Genomic DNA, 20000 nt, shown 5'->3' on the forward strand with positions numbered 1-20000 from the left:
CTTTTCTAGAACTCCATTAAAAGATCCATTTTTACTTAAAATGCATAAATGTCAAAGTAAATGTCGGACTGTGATATATTACCGCCACGGTCAGATATGAAATATGATTTCTAGAGATATTACTAGAGATCCAGATCCTTTCTGCCTCTGGATGGAGCTCAAATCTTCTTTAATTCCAGACTGCTGGGACTACGGCTGCTCCTAACGCCATACAGACTTCATATAAATCCATAATGAACTTTTTCACACTATCTGTTGTTACCCAGATGAGGACGGGTTCCCTTCTGAGTCGGGTTCCTCTCAAGGTTTCTTCCTCTTAAAACATCTTAGGGAGTTTTTCCTCGCCACCGTCACCACTCGGTGGCTTGCTCAGTTGGGATAAATTCGCACCTTTAATATCTGTATACCGTGTTGATATTTCTGTAAAGCTGCTTTGAGACAATGTCTATTGTAAAAAGCGCTGTACAAATACAATTGAATTGAATTGAATTTCAGCAGTGCCAGTAAAAGACGGCAGACTTTCCCTCGCTGTCATTCGACTCGATTCATTTCTATTTAAATTGAGGACGTTTTGCTTCGACGAGACTTGTACTCGAAGCGCGAGTCGAGTTTTCACACTTTTGTACTCTCTCTCCTCTCCTTGCAGTATTACTACAGCATTAAAGACATCAGCGTGGGAGGACGGTGTGTGTGTCACGGCCATGCACATTCGTGCGGAGTGCGAGTGCCAGGCCGGCAAAACCTGTGAGTAACCGAATCCACTGGATAACACTGCTGAACGTGTGCGTACACGAACAACATCTGGACCAGGCATGGCTTTAGCAAACAGATAGTTTTGTCTTTTTTTTATTTATTTTTATTTTAATAAGAATTTAATTTAGGTTAAAAGATGTACGGCAGGGATGACGGTATAATAAATCAGTCAAGCACAATTTTTTTTTATATCAGAGCCTTGACTATTTATGGATGCCCGATACTGGTGTAATACGTTTTTTGTAACCTTAATTATTTCAAAAGTTGTTTAACAGATGTTTGTTAATGCATCGCATTTGTTCGGATCATTTGTAATTATAATCATGGCGTACAGGATTTCGCCTGGATTTTTTTGTTTGCGATGCAACTTGCAGTGCTTTTAAAAAATGTATTTATTTATTTATTTATTTCCCTTTTCTGGAAAACTATTGAATTCGGCAAAATCCCATTGGCACGAAATGGTTTTGCACTGTCTTTCGCAGTGCTGTTTGTTGGGTAATGGGACGTTTTAGTCGTAGTCATGTCCGACGCTTTGACTCGAAGAGCGCGCTGGCCGAATGCACGTCGTGATGACGTCGCGTGATGCGTCTTGGCCCAAATCTGAGGAACATCTGCAATGATTTCAGGGAGTTTGCGCTGATTTCTGTGATCGCGAAGTCGCGAAATCCTGGAGGGATTGTGATCATACAAACCCTGAGTTTGTGTAAAAAAAAAAAAAAAAATAAAATTTAATTTAAAAAAAAAAAGTTCTTATTTTCTTCATCATTCAGATAGAGAAGTATAAAAAAAAAATTACTGCTAAAAAAAAAAAAAGAAATAGCAGTGAATCAGTTTGAAAAATGTTAAATACAATCCAAGAAATTAAAATAAATAAACTATAATCCATGATATTTTCACATTAAAATTCATTTTAAAGTGCAATTATTATGCTTTTTCAAATATTACCTTTCATGTAGTGTGTTATTCACGTAGTTGTTCGTGAAATGTCAAAAGTTTAAAAAATTAAAGCGCAGGACAAACGGAGTTATCGACTCCCAGAAGAAGGAACCGATTCTGAACAGCTGAATCGAGTCGTTAGTGATTCCAGACTTACTTCCTGTACTAACCTACGTAGGTTTGTAACAAAAAAAACACAAAAAACAAAAAAAAAGCTCCGCCTCTGGTCTTCATCGGCTGCTCGCTGACAGACGGAGCTGATACTCGTTACGGTAGTGGGCGTTTCCTTTTCGACACACGCTGACAGCGGTAGACCAATCACAACAGACTGGCACATCTGACCAATCAGAGCTTAGTATGCTCTCTGAAAGGAGGAGTTTCGAATGAATCCTTTTGAACGAATCACTTAACGAGTCGTTTCTCGACACTATGGAGGTAATAATGCTTCGGTTTAAATTACGAGCACGTTAAAGGGTTTGTTTTTTTCACCTCGGATGCATGGAAATCTACTGTATGAGACCTTTAAAACAAAATTAGGCACGTTTCAAAACCGTAATTCATAACCATAAAAATTCCAACCGATGAACAGGTCTAAGTGAATAGAGAAATGTTTATTATTAAATGGTGAATTAAGTTTTATTTTATTTGTACAATCTATTCAGAAAGATCTAATCAGAAAGGTTAATACTAATGTTCTGTGTGAGTGTTTTATCTCAAGGTTTAATGCTCCAAATGTGCTGCTTTTAATAAAACACTCATTAAGACTGGCATTAGGATCCGAGAGAAAGCGCTTAATACGTTTCACACAGATTTATCTTTCCTTATCTAATCGCTATTCTGTCATTTGTTTGGTGTACAGTAAAGACGCCCAGGAGAGACTTGACTACAATCGACACGAGTGACTTGTCAGTCGCTAGCGTGAGCGCGGGGTTAAACGCGCTTCGATATGAATAACCGAGTAAGACTTTTGGATTTTCAGGGGTTAATAGAGCATAGCCGGTGCTTTAATGGTGCAGGACGCAGTCTTTTAGAAAGGAATTCGTTTGAAGTTCGCCTCCTGGCTATGAAAATATGAAAACTGTCTGTCTTTATCTTTGATGCTTTGGGATTTTAGCCAACCTGCGAACCAAATTCCAATCTGATCAAAAGCTCTGGAATTTTAATTCTACATTTCTGGATGGTTTTTGTACATGTCTCCTGGTGAAAAACACGTCTTGTAGTCTGTAATGGTGCCAAATTCAAATGAAAGGTCTGAGGAATTTGGCACCGTCTCAGACTAATAAACCGTCGAACGTTTTCTCATATGGACAGTTTTACAGACAGAATGATGTCCAGAAACTATCCTGTGTCTCTTCAGACTTCAGTGCGAGTGTCAGCACAACACCTGCGGTGAGTCATGTGATCGCTGTTGCCCTGGATACCACCAGAAGGCGTGGCGTGTGGCGACGACCGACAGTCAAAACGAGTGCGAGCGTAAGTTTCAGTTTCTATCGCGGATGAGATTTGGTTTATTTATTGATTTTATTATTGTATTTCTTATTGTTATTTCTTTTAAATTCAGACCTTCAGGGACATGCTGTTATAGGAAAATAATTCACTCTGCTTAATTATTGGTTCCTTATCACACCACCCAGTGTAAACTTGGCTTTGCTTTGTTGTTTATATTGTGTTGTTGGGGGCAGTGGAGGCTTGGCGGTTGAGGCTCTGGGTTACTGATCAGAAGGTCGGGGGGTTCGAGCTCCATCACTGCCAAGCTGCCACAGTTGGGCCCTTGAGCAAGGCCCTTAACCCTCTCTGCTCCAGGGGGCGCTGTATCATGGCAGACCCTGCACTCTGACCCCAACTTCCTGACATGCTGGGGTATTCGAAGAAAACAATTTCACTCTGCATATGTATATGTGATCAGTAAAGTTATCATTATCATTATTTTCTGTATGCAGCAGACAAAATGGCTAATTTCTTACTTATATAAACGCCGCTGTACACGTCCCCGTGTGTGTGTGTGTGTGTGTGTGTGTGTGTTGTAAGATGAAATTACGCTGGGTTTTTCTCGCTCTAAGCAGTGTTACTCAGACACAGTGTTTAATCCGGACTAGTGCAAGAACGCACAGGTCTGTTTTGGCACACTGCGCCCCGACAGTCATCTTTCCACTGGCTGAGTACCTTCAGGGTAGAAAAAAAAAACCCAACTTGAAAGAAAACTCCACCCTGAGACACATTTATATTGAAACACGTTTATATTGAAAGATATGTGAGGTGTTTAGTGACTCCGGTGTTGATTTGTTGGTTGATGCGGTATATTCATTATTCCTGTGAGAATCTAGAGGCTGTACATCGCTCTGATGTCCTAGATCTCATAAAGACATGTGACAAGCGATGTTCAACATCATACTAATGAGAAGTAGTGGAAGCAGTATACGTTCCAGAATGCAACATGGTCACATGGCGTTAGTTAACGATCTACGAGATGACGAGCGCAGTGGCGTCGATGGTGGTATTAGCACGTGGAAGCTGATCTCTTGGAGCAGAGTTTACAGATGAGGAAGTGAGAAAGCTGGACGGAATAAAAGACTAAAGCACTGCTGCATCACGCTGGACAGCTATCCGCAGGCATTGTGCGTAATGCAGGTGGACTTGTGTTACCCAACGTGTAAATAGCCCAACGTGCGGATGAAAGAAATCAACTGACTGCAACACACTTGGGATAGTCGACTGTTTAGCACTGTGTATCATCACCTGTTCTTTTAATAACACTTATTAAGTGTTTGGACGCTGAGTGAAGACACCAGCTGGTTAAGATTAGCAAGCGGAATTTTCCCCCGTTCATCCATTATGCGTTTCTTCAGCTGCACATCTGTGCATGGTCTTCGTTGACTTATTTTGCGCTTCATAATGCACCACATGTTCTCAATGGGAGACGGGTCAGGACTGCAGCAGGCCGTGCTAGCACCCGCACTCTCTGCTTACGCAACCACGCGCTTGTAATCCGGGCAGAATGTGGTTTGGCGTTGTCCTGCTCTGGTTGGCAGCACATGTACATAATTTTTCTGCATTAATGATACCCTCACAGATGTGCAAGTTACCCATGCCATGTGCACGGACACACCCTCATACCGTGACAGACGCTGGATTTTGAACCTGACGCTGATAACAGCTTGGATGGTCCTTTTCCTCTTTGACCCGGAGAACATGACTTGACTCGTCGGACCACAGAACACGATTCCACTGTGCTACTGTCCATCTCAGATGAGATCGAGTCCAGAGAAGTGGGCGGAGCTTCTGGCTAGTGTTGATGTGTGGCTTCTGCTTTAAATAGTAAAGCCTTAACTTGCATCTGTGGATGCAGCGGCGAATGGTGTCGACTGACAAAGGTTTACCAAAGTATTCCCGAGCCCATGTCAGGATCTCCATTACAGACTCATGACGGTTTTTAAGACAGTGACGTCTGAGGGATCGGAGATCACACGCATTCAGAAGCGGTTTTCGGCCTCGCCCTTTACGCACCGAGATTTGACCGGATTCCTTGAATCTTTTAATTATATTCTGCACTGTAGAAGGTGAAATGTCCAGAATCCTACCGGTTTGTCTTTGGAGAATGTTCTCAAAGTGTTGGATTATTCACTGACGCATCTGTTGGCGGATTGCCGAGGCTCGACCCGTCCTTGCTCTTGAAGGACTAGACCTTTTTTGGAGGCTACTTATACACTATGATTAGACGATCGCCTCACCTGTTTCACATCACCTTCTTATTTCAACTTCTCACAGTGCTATTAGTCCTAAATTGCCCCTGTCCCAATTTTTTTGGAACGTGTTGCATGCATCAATTTCAAAATAAACCTTTATCTTCAAAAAACTAAGCGGTTGACTTGGTAAAACATCAAACACGGTACCTTATCTTCATACATTTTTTTTTGGTTTAAATACAAGTCAAAGTACATTTACAAATCACTCCTCTTTGTTTTTATTAGCATTTTCCATACTGTCCCAACTTTTTCGGAATTGGATAGGATTATTTTTGTCATCCTCAATCAGGGTAGAGACATACTGATCTAGCTGCACCAAGGGATTTTTTTTTTTTTTATCGTTCACGAGACTGTCCTTCCATGCTGTTTGAAATACTACCAATGTGGTTTGACCATACTACCGTGTACGTTCTAAGGTACGCGTTTGATCGTTATACCAGAGTGCTAGCTTTTTCTCTCGACTTATTTTTCTTTTGAGCGGAGCTACCTTATCTGGCGTCTAGCGGAACGGTGACTCTAAGCGTTTATTCGCCTGGTCAAGCTCTTTGGGATCGGACGTCAATCCAGTCATAGCGGATATCTCTGGGAGGTTATTGATAAAACTCGGCGCAGTAGCAGACGTGAATGTACGCGTGATGTGGTAGCGTGGCGAGGTGCATCTATTATGATCAGGACGCAAATTAAAACGAGATGACATAATGGTCCGAGTTAGCTTCGGACTGCGGAAGTGTTACAATGTTTTCTGTATTTAATCCGCATGTTAGTATCGGGTCAAGAGCGTGACCGCCATTACGAGTGGGTCCTATTACATTCTGATTGGCCTCCATGGAATCTAGAATAGACACAACCGCTGTTCTCAGTGGGTCTTCCGGGTACGCTCGATAATATAATATACTTTGTATTTCGCCAGAATGGTGTAGAAATGGTTAAATGAAAATGGCCCCTAAATTACTGTCAAATCTGATCTTTTACAAAACAATATATAGTCAATTATCCATCCATCCATCCATCCATCCATCTTCTATACCGCTTATCCTTCCTTCAGGGTCACGGGGAAACCTGGAGCCCATCCCAGGGAACATCGGGTACAGGGTGGGGTACCAATCCATCGCAGGGCATATAGTTAATTATATGAATGTCAAAATTCCAGCATGTGTAGGGTTTTCCCAGGCCACCAAACGTATTGTTGAGGCGTAGAGTCAAATCCATATCCATGCTTATAAGTTCAGCTGAAATCATTTACTTTTTAATCTTAAAGACCTGTTAATTACGGATATTTAAGTATGGATTAAATTTTTTTTTTTAAATTCTGCTCAAGGTCTAATCGAGTATCCCTTAAGTATAATGTTTAAGTGAAACCAGATGTGCTCAATCAGGTCAGAGATCCAGGGTCCAGGTGTGAAACGCGTTATAAACCCTCATTATTCCAGATGATTTCAGTCTTGACTGTGTGGTCCTGTGGACATGTTTGTGGATGAGCATGAGCATGTTGTTGTTGTTTGTTTTTTTTTCCCCCCCGTGCAGCTTGCCAATGCCATTCGCATGCCACTGACTGTTATTATGATGCCGAGGTGGAGCGCAGGAGAGCAAGTTTGAACATACACGGCAGATACGACGGTGGAGGCGTGTGCATTAACTGCCAGGTAGGAATCCTGAAGTCTTTAAAAAAAAAAAAAAAAAAAAAAGTGTGTTCACGTGTTTCAAACCCTGTTTAATCTTCGATATCGTGTTTCAGCATAACACCGCCGGGGTGAATTGTGAAGTGTGTGCTGAGGGTTACTACAGGCCCCATGGCGTCCCTCCAGAGTCTCCTACAGGCTGCATACGTACGTATCGGTGCTTTCTACCGTTAAATCACTTTACCTCTGAATCCGAATACATGACGGGTCATGTTGAGCTTTTAGACGGTCCTCTAAAGGACATTTCGCATTTCTTAGTGCTTGATATATAATATTCTATAATATTTGTCTTTCATTTTTATTCAGTAAAATGTCTTTATCTATATTAGCTGGACAAATGTTGAAATGTCCTAATCATACAACTAATATAACAGTTTATATGTTATCACAATATTGGCTTACAATTATTTTGAAGAAGCTGAAGGGCAAGTATTAAATGTATTGCATGTATTAAAGTCTCTTTTATATAGTGTATAGGTTCTCGATGTACGGATAAATTTGTTAGCTCGATGTCACGGCACATGAAGCAGGATCGTAGGCAAGGTAGTATGTTTGAAAAATAAATAAATGAATTAATCACTTAAGTCATTAGACTCAAGCAAACCGTATATAGAACGTCAAATAAGGTTAAAAATCACTAACGTGAGTAATCGTTTGAGAGATACAACAATAAGAACATGCTACTTACGTTTGCAGACGAAGTTCGTCCTCCATTTTTTTTTTTTTTTTTTTTTTTTCTTCAGAAAATATGACGTCATTTCCAGTAAGGGAACTAAGTGAGCATCGACGCCCTCTGGTTTTTGCGGTGCATTGTGGAATATTTTAGGGAGCGAACGTTCCGGTGCACCGGACGGACTTTGCGATCGAGACAGCCGTTAAAATGGCCGACTCGCTGATCGGTGCCCTGACGGCTGAACTAGCGAGCTGATTGAGACGTACCGAGAGTTTTGAAGATCATGCTGTTTTTAAGTTCTGACGAGACCAAAACTTTATTTTTGGCTTTACAAAGTGCTATGTTTTCTGGAAACGCAATTGAACTAGTGATAGAACAACATCAACACAGTGAAGCATGGTGGTGGAGAGATCCTTGGCTCCTGGGTTGCTTTTCTGAGTGACACCGTACGTCTCGGAGTTTTTGGTGGACTCTCCTTTAGGCAGAGTTGTGGGTGTACCGTATTCTTTCCATTTTTAATAATGGATTTTACGGCGCTCTACAGGAAGTTCAATTTCTGAGATATTTTTTTTATAATGTAACCAAACTCTGATGGATAGTTTTCCAGAACTTTGTCCTAAATTTGTTATGATGTGTCTGAGACAGCTTGCAGGTGTGACGACAGGACTACGAGCGGCTGTGAGATGGGTTCCGGGCGGTGTCTATGCAAACCTCAGTACAATGGAGACCACTGCGATCGCTGCGCCAGAGGCTACCATGATTACCCACAATGCACTCGTACGTCTTTAATGAAACTTCCTAATCACCGCTGCCAAATGGCTGATTGCTAGATTTCCTGTCTTGATTATAATCAAGACTTCGCACTAAGCCATCCAGGAACGGAAACAGACCCAAAGCTCTGATTGCGGATGCTCTAAATATAACTTCAGAGGAAATCTGTTTATAGGAGCTGGGTCACGTTCTGTAATTCAGTTACAAAACCAGAGGTAGATGGCCAGCTTTAATTACATCCACCTTAAGCTCTCTACGCTGGCTGTTTTAATTATTAATTCCACATTGTCTAAATTAATAATGTACACTTATTAAAAAAAGAAAAGGGTTCATCAAGGGTTTTGTTTGAATTAATGGCTTTAGCGTTCTAAAAACGGTCTACTTAAAGGCTCTAGGTTTTAAGTTAAAGCTTTATTGGCTTTCTCCAAACACACAAAGTAAAGGAAAGTAGAGGACAAGCAAGTACAACTCGACGCTAATGCCAAGTCTAGTCCTTTTTTGTTACCAATTTGCCAAATCTACTTCAAATCGGTTGGAAACCATTCCAGACACTTGACCTCGCTGTGACCTTGACCCTGTTTGGATCAATTCCGAAATCGAATTAGTTCATTTGCTGGTTGCAGTGATGTTGTAACTCCATATTAATCTCATAAACATTCGATCCCTCGTTCTTGAGATATCACACGAAGATGGACAGCCGGAAAATGTAAAACGCGTTAAAAATAGACGGAGATAAATCAAGTAAACGAGTAAGCAATGGGAATAAGTGCGTGTTTAATATGGGTCAAAAAATACTGGTTGATTACTCATTAAGGTTGAAAATGAATACACTATTAAAATATTAATGAATAATGCATATAATAAGTAGTCTTGAAGTAAAGGAAAAAGATTAGTTTTTTAGCTGGATAATAATAATAATAATAATAATAATAATAATAATAATAATAATAATGAAGGTCGACTCAAAACTACTGAGGGCCTGCAAGACAACAGCAGCATAATTTTCACCATAGAAATAAACATGAATATCACAGAAATAAACATCATTTAACATGAAGTGTATTAAGAGCAGTGTGCTTCATCAATGCATGACAGGGATATCACGCCGAATTTGTTGACAGAATGAAATTAAAATTATTTATTTATTTATTTATTTTTATAAATATACCTCCCATCCATTCATGTTTCCTGAATGCCATTAGTTACTCTTTTTCATCATCTGTTGAATTGAAACACTCATGTGATGATTTCACAGTGACTGAATTACTTCATTCTTTCAGCGTATATAGATCACCTGATTAAGACTCCTGCACCTCCAACTGGCAATGCTGTTGGCAAGTATCAGACATATCTTACTTTACTCTCCAGTGAGATTGTTACATTGGGAGATAAAGAGCTAAAAATTATTATTATTATTATTATTTTTATGAGAATGCTCTCAAAGCCTGAACGTATTTTTTTTTTTTTTTTAGTACTAAACGAATGGATTTTATAAAACCGTTGTTAAAACTATGACATCTCTTTCTCTCAGATTGTCCTGTGGGTTTTTTTGGTGCGCCCAACTGTCAACGTGAGTGTGCTGATCACTTAAATTTGCTGCAACACATTCTATGAAGCCCATATTCATAAATCATTATAACTGTGTTTATCATTGCTTAAGTTGGTAATGATTCCATGCAAGCATTTGTTATATAATGATTGATTTATATTATAATGATTGAATATCATGAACTATAATTGTAAGCATCTCCTATAATGCCTTCATGATCATTTACAATCACGCGGTAAAACAAGTATTAATTATATTACCATGTACTGTACTGGACATCCTTTATAACTAATAATAGCCTGTTTACCATAAATATAATGCAATTCTGATATTTATTAACAGTTTTTAAAAAGCAGTAATTATACAATGTAAAGTGCTTTGAGTGCCTAGAAACACTATAGAAACACTATATAAACCTAAGGAATTATTATTATTATTATTATTATTATTATTATTATTATTATAATTATTAAAGAGGACAAACACTTCTGGCTACACCAGAGTTATGCTGGAGTGAGACCAGAAGCCAGTTACTGAAATATTGCCTCAATCCCTGATTTCATTATTCCTCCTAAATTGAAAATAAATAATAAATAAATAATAATAAATAAACTCAAAGCTTGTTTGTTAACTTTAGGTGATGTTGCGATATATATATATATATATATATATATATATATATATATATATATATATATATATATATATATATGTGTGTATGTGAGATATAAGTTTGGTGTCACTATGTAAAAGCGTTGCTAAGATATGCCCTCACTTCCTGTGTGACGACTTCAAGTTAGTCTGCAGGTTGTGGATGAACCGTCTCACATTTCAACAATCCAAGAAACAAGTAATGTCCGTATTTATCTCAGGATGCTGTGATCCAAATTCCGTGATAATTGGACAAAATTTGCGAGAAAAAACAATTTTTATTTCAAAATGGCCGACGTAATTTTTAAAAAATTTTTTTATTTTTTTTGCAGAGCGACTTCGATAAAGTTTTCAAATTTCGATAGTGTTTCCGTATGTATTTTGATCGTTATATTAGGCTTGATGTGGCATTATTAGAGTTTTTAAACCGCTCACAAGGAGTCATTAGCAACTTACAGATAATTACTATGAATTTATTAAGGTCTTTCCAAATTACTTTTCCTTTCACCCACTTCCTTTATCCTCTCGTTTTGCCTGAGCGCTACCTTAATGCCTTTCTCTCTGTTACTCTGTACAAACTTTATTCTTTAACTTAATTCACATTAAACACTTCCTGCTCTGGGCTGAACTCCAGAATAGTACAAAATAGCCTTTGTTTGATTTTAATATAATGGCTTTGCTGTAACACTCCATTGGCTCGTTCGCACTAATTCCCATCCTCCTCAGGCCTCCTCTGCTCTGCCAAACTTATTTATTTAATTCTCGGAAGTACTTATTCCTGCAGAGCAATCGGGTCTAAAGTCCGAGGCCTCTTTTTTTTCCACCCTATCCATTGTTTTGGTCACCAACTGCGACTGTTTTGCAGGGAATGTTGACGGCTCCTTGGCTCGCATAATGCCCGTCATACTCCGCTCACTCTGCCAAGGTTACTTCCTGTGTAGTCCCCTAAAGACAAAACCTATTGTATAAAAACTACTGTATTGACATCGAATGCACATGGATTCTAAAATGTTAGCACAATACAAAATGTCATGAGGGTAGAATAACAGTTACTCTGTGATCCACATGTACAGTATTAATCATTTGGTCTTAAGTCACTCAAATATTATTTCAGTCCCCTGCTTGGTGAAAGTCTCAGGTTTAACATGTATATGGAACAATGAGGTTTGTAATAACACATGAGGATGTAATAATATTACAGTAATGGTGACGATGATGACTTTCTTTAAGACGCCGTGCTGAAGAGAGAATAACACTAGTGTTTTTCTTTGCAGCATGTGTGTGTGAGCGAGCTGGTACAGTTCCAGAGATCTGCAGTGTGTCTGGACAATGTTTATGCCGTCCTGAGGTTACAGGCCAGAGCTGTGACCGCTGTCGTCCGGGCCATCACTCCTTCCCGTACTGCCACTGTGAGCTTTCAGACTTAATAAACATAACCAACCAGCTCACAGCTCACTCACTCACACTGTAATACCTAATCAACCTATGGATAAATCTCCAGTATTGGTACAAAAATGCACTTCTTTCTAGACTTGGAACAGTTCGGAGGCAATGATATTCTGTCCTCAAAGCATTAGTGACTCAAGACACTAAGGGTCTGAATCTAAAGAATGGCTTAATGCAAGAATTGTTTATGGTTCATTGAACAAGCATGAAAAACATTGTTTAAGCCCTTTCCAGTAAGGATCTGTAAAGCTTATTTTGGTTTGACAAAATGATCTTTATAATACAGTCTCGTGAAAAAGGGACGTTTCTTTTTTTTTTTTTGCTGAGTTTATGTGTGTGTCATTATTGAGCGCTTCCTAAAATGCTTCCAGAATGACAGGCACACACATGTAGCATCTAACTTCCTGTGCTTGCACGATTAAGTAGGTATTTCAGATGTGAGTCCAAAAAAGCCTTAATGTTTTACTAAAGCGCCTTTAATGTTCTGACATTAACATTTTCAAACTTCAATAATATTTGTGTAGGTATTTGTGTAAGCATTCTTTTCCTTTCTGAACCTTTCTGAATTTTCCTTCTTGAACCTTACCTTTACCCTTGCCTACCTTACCTTACCCTACACTACACTACCTTAGCGTTACCTTACATTACCTTACCGTACCTTACCCTACCCTACACTACCTTACTTACCATATCTTACCTTTACCTTACCCTACCCTACACTACCATAGCTTACTCTACCTTATCTTACTTTATCTTACCTTACCCTACCTTACCTTAACCTTACCCTTCCCTACCTTACCCTACAGTACCTTACTTTATCTTACTTTACCTTACTTTACCTTACCTTACCTTACCCTACACTACCCTACCCTACCTTATCTTAACCTTACATTACCTTATCGTACCTGTACCTTACCCTACCCTACCTTACTTTATCTTACCTTTATACTTTATACTAACCTTACTTTATCTTACCTTTACCTTACCCTACACTAAAAACCTTACCCTACCTTACCAACCTTACCTTAACCTTACATTACCTTAACTTTACTTTACCCTACCCTACCTTACCTTACCCTACCTTACCTTAACCTTACCCTACCCTACCTTACCCTACCTTACCTTAATCTTACCCTACCTTATCCTACTTACCTTACACAACCCTACCTTACCCTACCTTACCTTACCCTACACTACCCTACCTTATCTTAACCTTACATTACCTTATCGTACCTTTACCTTACCCTACCCTACCTTACCTTACCCTACACTACCCTACCTTATCTTAAGCTTACATTACCTTATCGTACCTGTACCTTACCCTACCCTAACTTACTTTATCTTACCTTTATACTTTATACTAACCTTACTTTATCTTACCTTTATACTTTATACTAACCTTACTTTATCTTACCTTTATACTTTATACTAACCTTACTTTATCTTACCTTTACCTTACCCTACACTAAAAACCTTACCCTACCTTACCAACCTTACCTTAACCTTACATTACCTTAACTTAACCTTACCCTACGCTACCTTACCCTACCTTACCTTAATCTTACCCTACCTTATCCTACTTACCTTACCCAACCCTACCTTACCTTACCTTACCCTACACTACCTTACCCTACTTTACCTTACCTACCTTACCTTTACCTTACCCTACTTACCTTACCCTACCCTATCTTACCTTAATCTTACTCTACCTTACCTTACCCTACCCTACCTTACACTACTTACCCTACCCTACCCTACCTTACTTTACCTTACCTTACCCTACCTTACCTTTTCTTCACTTTACCTTACCCTACCTTACCTAACTTTACCTTACCTTTACCTTTCCTCACGATACTCTACCCAACCTTATGTTACCTTACCCTACTCTACCCTACCTTACTTTACCCTGCCTTACCTTACCCTTCACTACATTACCCTACACTATCTTACCCTACCCTACCTTACATTACCCTACTCTACCCTACCTTACCTTATCCTTCCCTACTCTACCTTACCCTACTCTACTCTACTCTATCTTACTTTACCTTACCCTACCTTACCTTTCCTTACCCTACACTATCTTACCTTTCCTTACCCTACACTACCTTACCTTTCCTTACCCTACACTATCTTACCTTTCCTTACCCTACACTACCTTACCTTTCCTTACCCTACACTATCTTACCTTACCTTACCCTACAATACCTTACCTTACCTTACCCTACACTACCTTACCTTTCCTTACCCTACACTATCTTACCTTTCCTTACCCTACACTACCTTACCTTTCCTTACCCTACACTATCTTACCTTACCTTACCTTACCCTACCTTACCTTTCCTTACCCTACACTATCTTACCTTTCCTTACCCTACACTACCTTACCTTTCCTTACCCTACACTATCTTACCTTACCTTACCCTACAATACCTTACCTTACCTTACCCTACACTACCTTACCTTTCCTTACCCTACACTATCTTACCTTACCTTACCCTACACTACCTTACCTTTCCTTACCCTACACTACCTTACCTTTCCTTACCCTACACTATCTTACCTTTCCTTACCCTACACTATCTTACCTTACCTTACCCTACACTACCTTACCTTTCCTTACCCTACACTATCTTACCTTACCTTACCCTACACTACCTTACCTTTCCTTACCCTACACTATCTTACCTTACCTTACCCTACACTACCTTACCTTTCCTTACCCTACACTATCTTACCTTACCTTACCCTACACTACCTTACCTTACCTTACCCTACACTACCTTACCTTTCCTTACCCTACACTACCTTACCTTTCCTTACCCTACACTATCTTACCTTTCCTTACTCTACACTACCTTACCTTTCCTTACCCTACACTATCTTACCTTACCCTACACTATCTTACCTTACCTTACCCTACACTATCTTACCTTTCCTTACCCTACACTACCTTACCTTTCCTTACCCTACACTATCTTACCTTTCCTTACCCTACACTATCTTACCTTACCTTACCCTACACTACCTTACCTTACCTTACCCTACACTACCTTACCTTACCTTACCCTACACTACCTTACCTTACCTTACCCTACACTACCTTACCTTACCCTACACTACCTTACCTTACCTTACCCTACACTACCTTACCTTACCTTACCCTACCCTATCTTACCTTACCTTACCCTACACTATCTTACCTTACCTTACCCTACACTACCTTACCTTACCTTACCCTACCCTATCTTACCTTACCTTACCCTACACTATCTTACCTTTCCTTACCCTACACTACCTTACCTTACCTTACCCTACCCTATCTTACCTTACCTTACCCTACACTATCTTACCTTACCTTACCCTACACTATCTTACCTTTCCTTACCCTACACTATCTTACCTTACCTTACCCTACACTATCTTACCTTACCTTACCCTACACTACCCAAATTAAGGAAGATAAACAGGATTGAATTGGTTGATTACGTTCTCTCCTTAGTGTGCCGATGTGATGGGCCTGGGGTGTATGATCTTTCATGCGAACCGACGGGTCAGTGTCGCTGTCGACCCAACTACATCGGCCTACAGTGTGAGCAATGCGCCATGGGACACTACGCATACCCGACATGCTCCCGTACGTGTGGTATCTTTTGTTTCGTATGCAATAACGTGTTGCTTTTTTGTATTATGATCCGGATATTTAGTTCAGTGTAAGATTTATGAAATCATTTTTTTCTTCCCAGCATGCCATTGTTCGCGAGAAGGCTCTCTTGATGGGTCATGTGACCCAAAGTCAGGTCAGTGCGTGTGTAATCCTGCCGTGACAGGACACAGGTGTGACCGCTGTGTCGAACCCGACCAGACCTTTCCTGATTGCTTTGGTAATTATAAAACCGCATATTTACAGCAGGATTGTTTCATCTCACGCTCGTCTTGTTTCTACATGCATCACGTGCCGTACTCTTGGAATATTCTTAGCATTGTGTGTTGATGGACAGAATGGGAGTCTGGGTTGAAGTTTTTCTCTGCATGACAGCTCTGTGTCCACACCTTCAGAGGAATGCAGATTTACTGAATAAACACTGTAGTGTGCACTGCTAACACTAGTGTGCAAACCCAGAATGTGTATTTTTTTTTCTTTTTCTCCTCAGTCACTGTTAAACCATATGATTTAAGAGTGTGTGTCTGTGTGTGCGATGATTTTTCAGACCTCGACACCTCCTGCAATTCTGCAGGGTCAGACGTAGACACTAAGGATCCATTAACGGTATGTAACTCACACTTGGTGATTTGAACACTCCAGATTTAGGAGACGTGTTCTCACAGCTTCTGAGGTTTGTGTCTTACGCCTTAAATACTGCAAATGACAGTAGAGGCCTTAGAGGAAGTGTCAGTAGATGAGTTAACCACCTTATAAATCTCGCTGTTCACACTTTACACGTGTTCATACATTAGCAGGATGTAAATCTGTAAAAATCTGATTGGTCGGAAGGTGTTGCTTATTGTTCTATTACAACAACTCTGACAATAGATTCGGCTGTAATTCAGTTAGCTCATTAAAGGTTTAAGGCGGGGGTGTCCAATCTTATCCGCAAAGGGCCGGTGTGGGTGCAGGTTTTCATTCCAACCAAGGAGGAGCCACACCTGATTCCACCTGTTTTAATCAGTTGAGCTTGGATTTCAGTAGACTCGGGTGTGGCTTCTGCTTGGTTGGAATGAAAACCCGCACCCAGACCGGCCCTTTGCGGATAAGATTGGACACCCCTGGTTTAAGGATACAGGGATTCAACTCATGACCTTCTGATCAGTAACACTATAGCTTGTTCTATGATATGATATGATATCATATTTATAGTAACATGTCCAAGGACTTGTATGGTGGATGCTCCACGCAAGCTGAGACTGATAGTAAAGAGATTAAAAATGTGCTGATAAAGTTTTTTTTAATTGAGAAATAATTTTTATTGAGACTTTTTTTTTTTTTTTAATCGGTTGTGTTACAGGAAGCATGTATCTGCCTACCGTATGTAGAGGGACCTGAATGTGAACACTGCAAACCTCTTTACTGGAACCTGGATCCTGAAAACCCAACTGGCTGTGCTGGTGCGTCCCACGTCACACTCGCTCACGTCTTAATTCCGTTCAATGCTATTTGATATGATTTAAAAAATCGAAATCAAATTGAATTCCATTCCAGTCCGTTTGATTCAAATCATTTAGATGGAATTAAGTTCCATTCTGTTTTAATAAGGATTGAAATTCTATTCTATTCTATTTTAAAAAAAGTTAAATGAAATTATATTAATTATGATATTATATTTGAATCAGAGGAATTATATATTTGACCTGATTCGGATCATTTAAAGTGAATTCCATTTCATTTTTATTTGCCTTGATTGGAAGAAATTCTATTCCATTAATCTGTTGATTGAAAGAAATTCCAATCAGGTTAATTCTGTTCGATTCCATTCCATTTGCTTTTTATTCAAATTAATTCCATTCTGTTTGCTTTGATTTTTAAATAAATTCTATTCTATTACATTCAATTCCATTCCACTTGGTTTGGATTCAAATGTATTCTATTCCATTCCATTCCACTGGCTTTGAATCAAATCAATTCTATTCCATTTGTATTGATTCAAATAAATTCTATTCCATTCGATTAAAATTTCATTCCACTGACTTTGAATCACATTAAATTCCATTCCATTCGGATAGTTCAAATAAATTCTGTTCCACTCAGTTCCATTCCGTTCCACTGGCTTTCTTTGGTTTCAAATAGACTCTGTTCCATTCAAATTGAATTCCATTTGCTTTTTATTCAATAAATTCTATTCCATTCAATTCCATTCCACTGGCTTCGATTCAAATCAATTCTCTTTCATTCAATTCCAATCCAGTTGCTTTTATTCAAATCCCATTCCACTGGCTTCGATTCAAATCAATTCTCTTTCATTCAATTCCAATCCAGTTGCTTTTATTCAAATCCCATTCCACTGGCTTCGATTCAAATCAATTCTCTTTCATTCAATTCCAATCCAGTTGCTTTTATTCAAATCCCATTCCACTGGCTTTGAATCAAATGAATTCTATTCCATTTGTATTGTTTCAAATGAATTCTATTCCATTCATTACATGTTTGACTGCCATTACACACATCTCTAAATGAAATGTGAACTTACATTCAAGCCCCTCACAATGTTTCTTGTAGGTGTGTGGTGTTTTCTATCAGTGTTGTCCGTGTGCGTGGCCTGACCTGCTTTTTTAAGTTCTATGAGAGAAACAAAGTACTTTCTGCGTGTTAACACTATAAATATCCAAACGAAGTAGAGTAGAAACGGCATTGTTTTAAACTCATCACGCACTAGAGAAGCACTGAAATGTCCCGCAGTGGTTTGGGTAGGTTTTTTTGTTCATCACGTTCCCTCCCTTCCTTTCCTGCTCTCACTGACCTGTAGAGTCCGTCTCATTGTCCTGTTTCAATTCATAGCCAGTCACAGGAAAGGATTCGAATCATCACCGGTCCTGTAGCATGCAAGCTGATTCGTGCGCTTTTTCAAGAGCCCTGTACCTGTCATTCTAACATTGACTTTCAACAGCTTTTCATAATCCTGACACTGATATGATCAAAATAAATATGTGGACACGTCCCTTAAAATCTGAGCGATTCGATTAGAGATGAAGAAATCTGGAATGAAGTTCACTTTAAAAGCTATAATAAATGATAAGATGGTGTGGAGTTGTAGAGCGTTGAATTTTTTTGTGTCTTTTGATGTATTGTAGTTCTATATTCATTTCAACTATTAGCCACTGCAGCTACAGCAGCAGGGATCATTCCTGGGAGAATTTTAAAGCTGATTTCCCTGGCTTTTAATCCAAACCTCTCTTATTTGGGGATTGGATTTCGAAATAATGCACATGGTATTACTATATAAGTGATTATTAGTCTCCATCCCCACCCCCGTCCCCAGGCAACAGATGTTATTTTCTGAAATTAGATCCTTTTGCTCCTTTTTTTTTCTGTTCAAACACAAATTTGAGATGTAAATTGCAAACAGTGCACCCTTGCAGGCTTAAAGTAGTCATAAAGTATGACTACAGGACTGTGAATAAGGTAGATTCATAGTCCTGACTGGACCTTCTACTGATCAGCTTGATCAAGGTCATGACTTTGTGTGAAACTGACATATGAAGTTTTTATAGTTATGCATCTTTCAGAAACTCATATATGTCCACTGAGGTTATAAGGTATATATAGAACACCAATTTTAAAAAGCCTGCATGATTTGTATACATTTATTATACCGATTATTACTCTGGACTTAAATTGAATAAAGAGCGCATTATGACTCGTTTAGGACACGAAAAGTTGTAGATAGACTTGTAACTTGGCTTGGGACTTGAATGCCAAGACGTGAGACGTGTAGGACTTGTGGTACTTGCGAAAACGATGACTTGGTCCATCGTGTGCTGCCGGGGCCGTATTCAAAGTTGGTGACTTGAGTCTAAACGTTATGTTAATATTTACGCAGGGAAAGTTATATCTGTTAAGAGATTGGTTAAGAACTTGCTTACGCCAATTCAGATTTATGTGAATTACCCGCCTATAGTTAACGTTTCTCAGTAAAAATCTTAATGAAACCACAACTTAACGACGCCGTGAGACACTATGTCAAAGTTATGAAATTGTTTTTTTTTTTTGTTGCTATTTTAAGTATCGGATTAATAAAATAATGTCATTTTTTTCCCCGTTAATTCGGAAAATGTGCCCACAGTTTGAAGGATAAGCTGACCGAGCA

The 20000-nt window shown here is 39.2% G+C and overlaps 1 protein-coding gene across 4 annotated transcripts in view; it reads left to right on the forward strand.

The window, feature by feature from the left end:
• Positions 1 to 20000, forward strand: part of si:ch211-241e1.3 (laminin subunit alpha-3) — a 112074-nt gene that overhangs the window by 24174 nt on the left and 67900 nt on the right. For 2 of the 4 annotated variants that reach the window (XM_053681565.1, XM_053681566.1), the window contains exons 6-17: positions 647 to 744; positions 3047 to 3162; positions 6957 to 7075; positions 7168 to 7258; positions 8430 to 8561; positions 9836 to 9889; positions 10087 to 10125; positions 12030 to 12164; positions 15701 to 15835; positions 15945 to 16082; positions 16410 to 16468; positions 17205 to 17304. In XM_053681565.1, coding sequence (XP_053537540.1) covers positions 647 to 744; positions 3047 to 3162; positions 6957 to 7075; positions 7168 to 7258; positions 8430 to 8561; positions 9836 to 9889; positions 10087 to 10125; positions 12030 to 12164; positions 15701 to 15835; positions 15945 to 16082; positions 16410 to 16468; positions 17205 to 17304 — 1216 coding nt within the window. The remainder of the gene's footprint in view (positions 1 to 646; positions 745 to 3046; positions 3163 to 6956; positions 7076 to 7167; positions 7259 to 8429; positions 8562 to 9835; positions 9890 to 10086; positions 10126 to 12029; positions 12165 to 15700; positions 15836 to 15944; positions 16083 to 16409; positions 16469 to 17204; positions 17305 to 20000) is intronic. The other 2 variants (XM_053681567.1, XM_053681568.1) reach the window with 2 other exon arrangements.

This window comes from Ictalurus punctatus, chromosome 7 (genome assembly GCF_001660625.3).
Source record: "Ictalurus punctatus breed USDA103 chromosome 7, Coco_2.0, whole genome shotgun sequence".
Classification (NCBI taxonomy): Eukaryota; Metazoa; Chordata; class Actinopteri; order Siluriformes; family Ictaluridae; genus Ictalurus; species Ictalurus punctatus.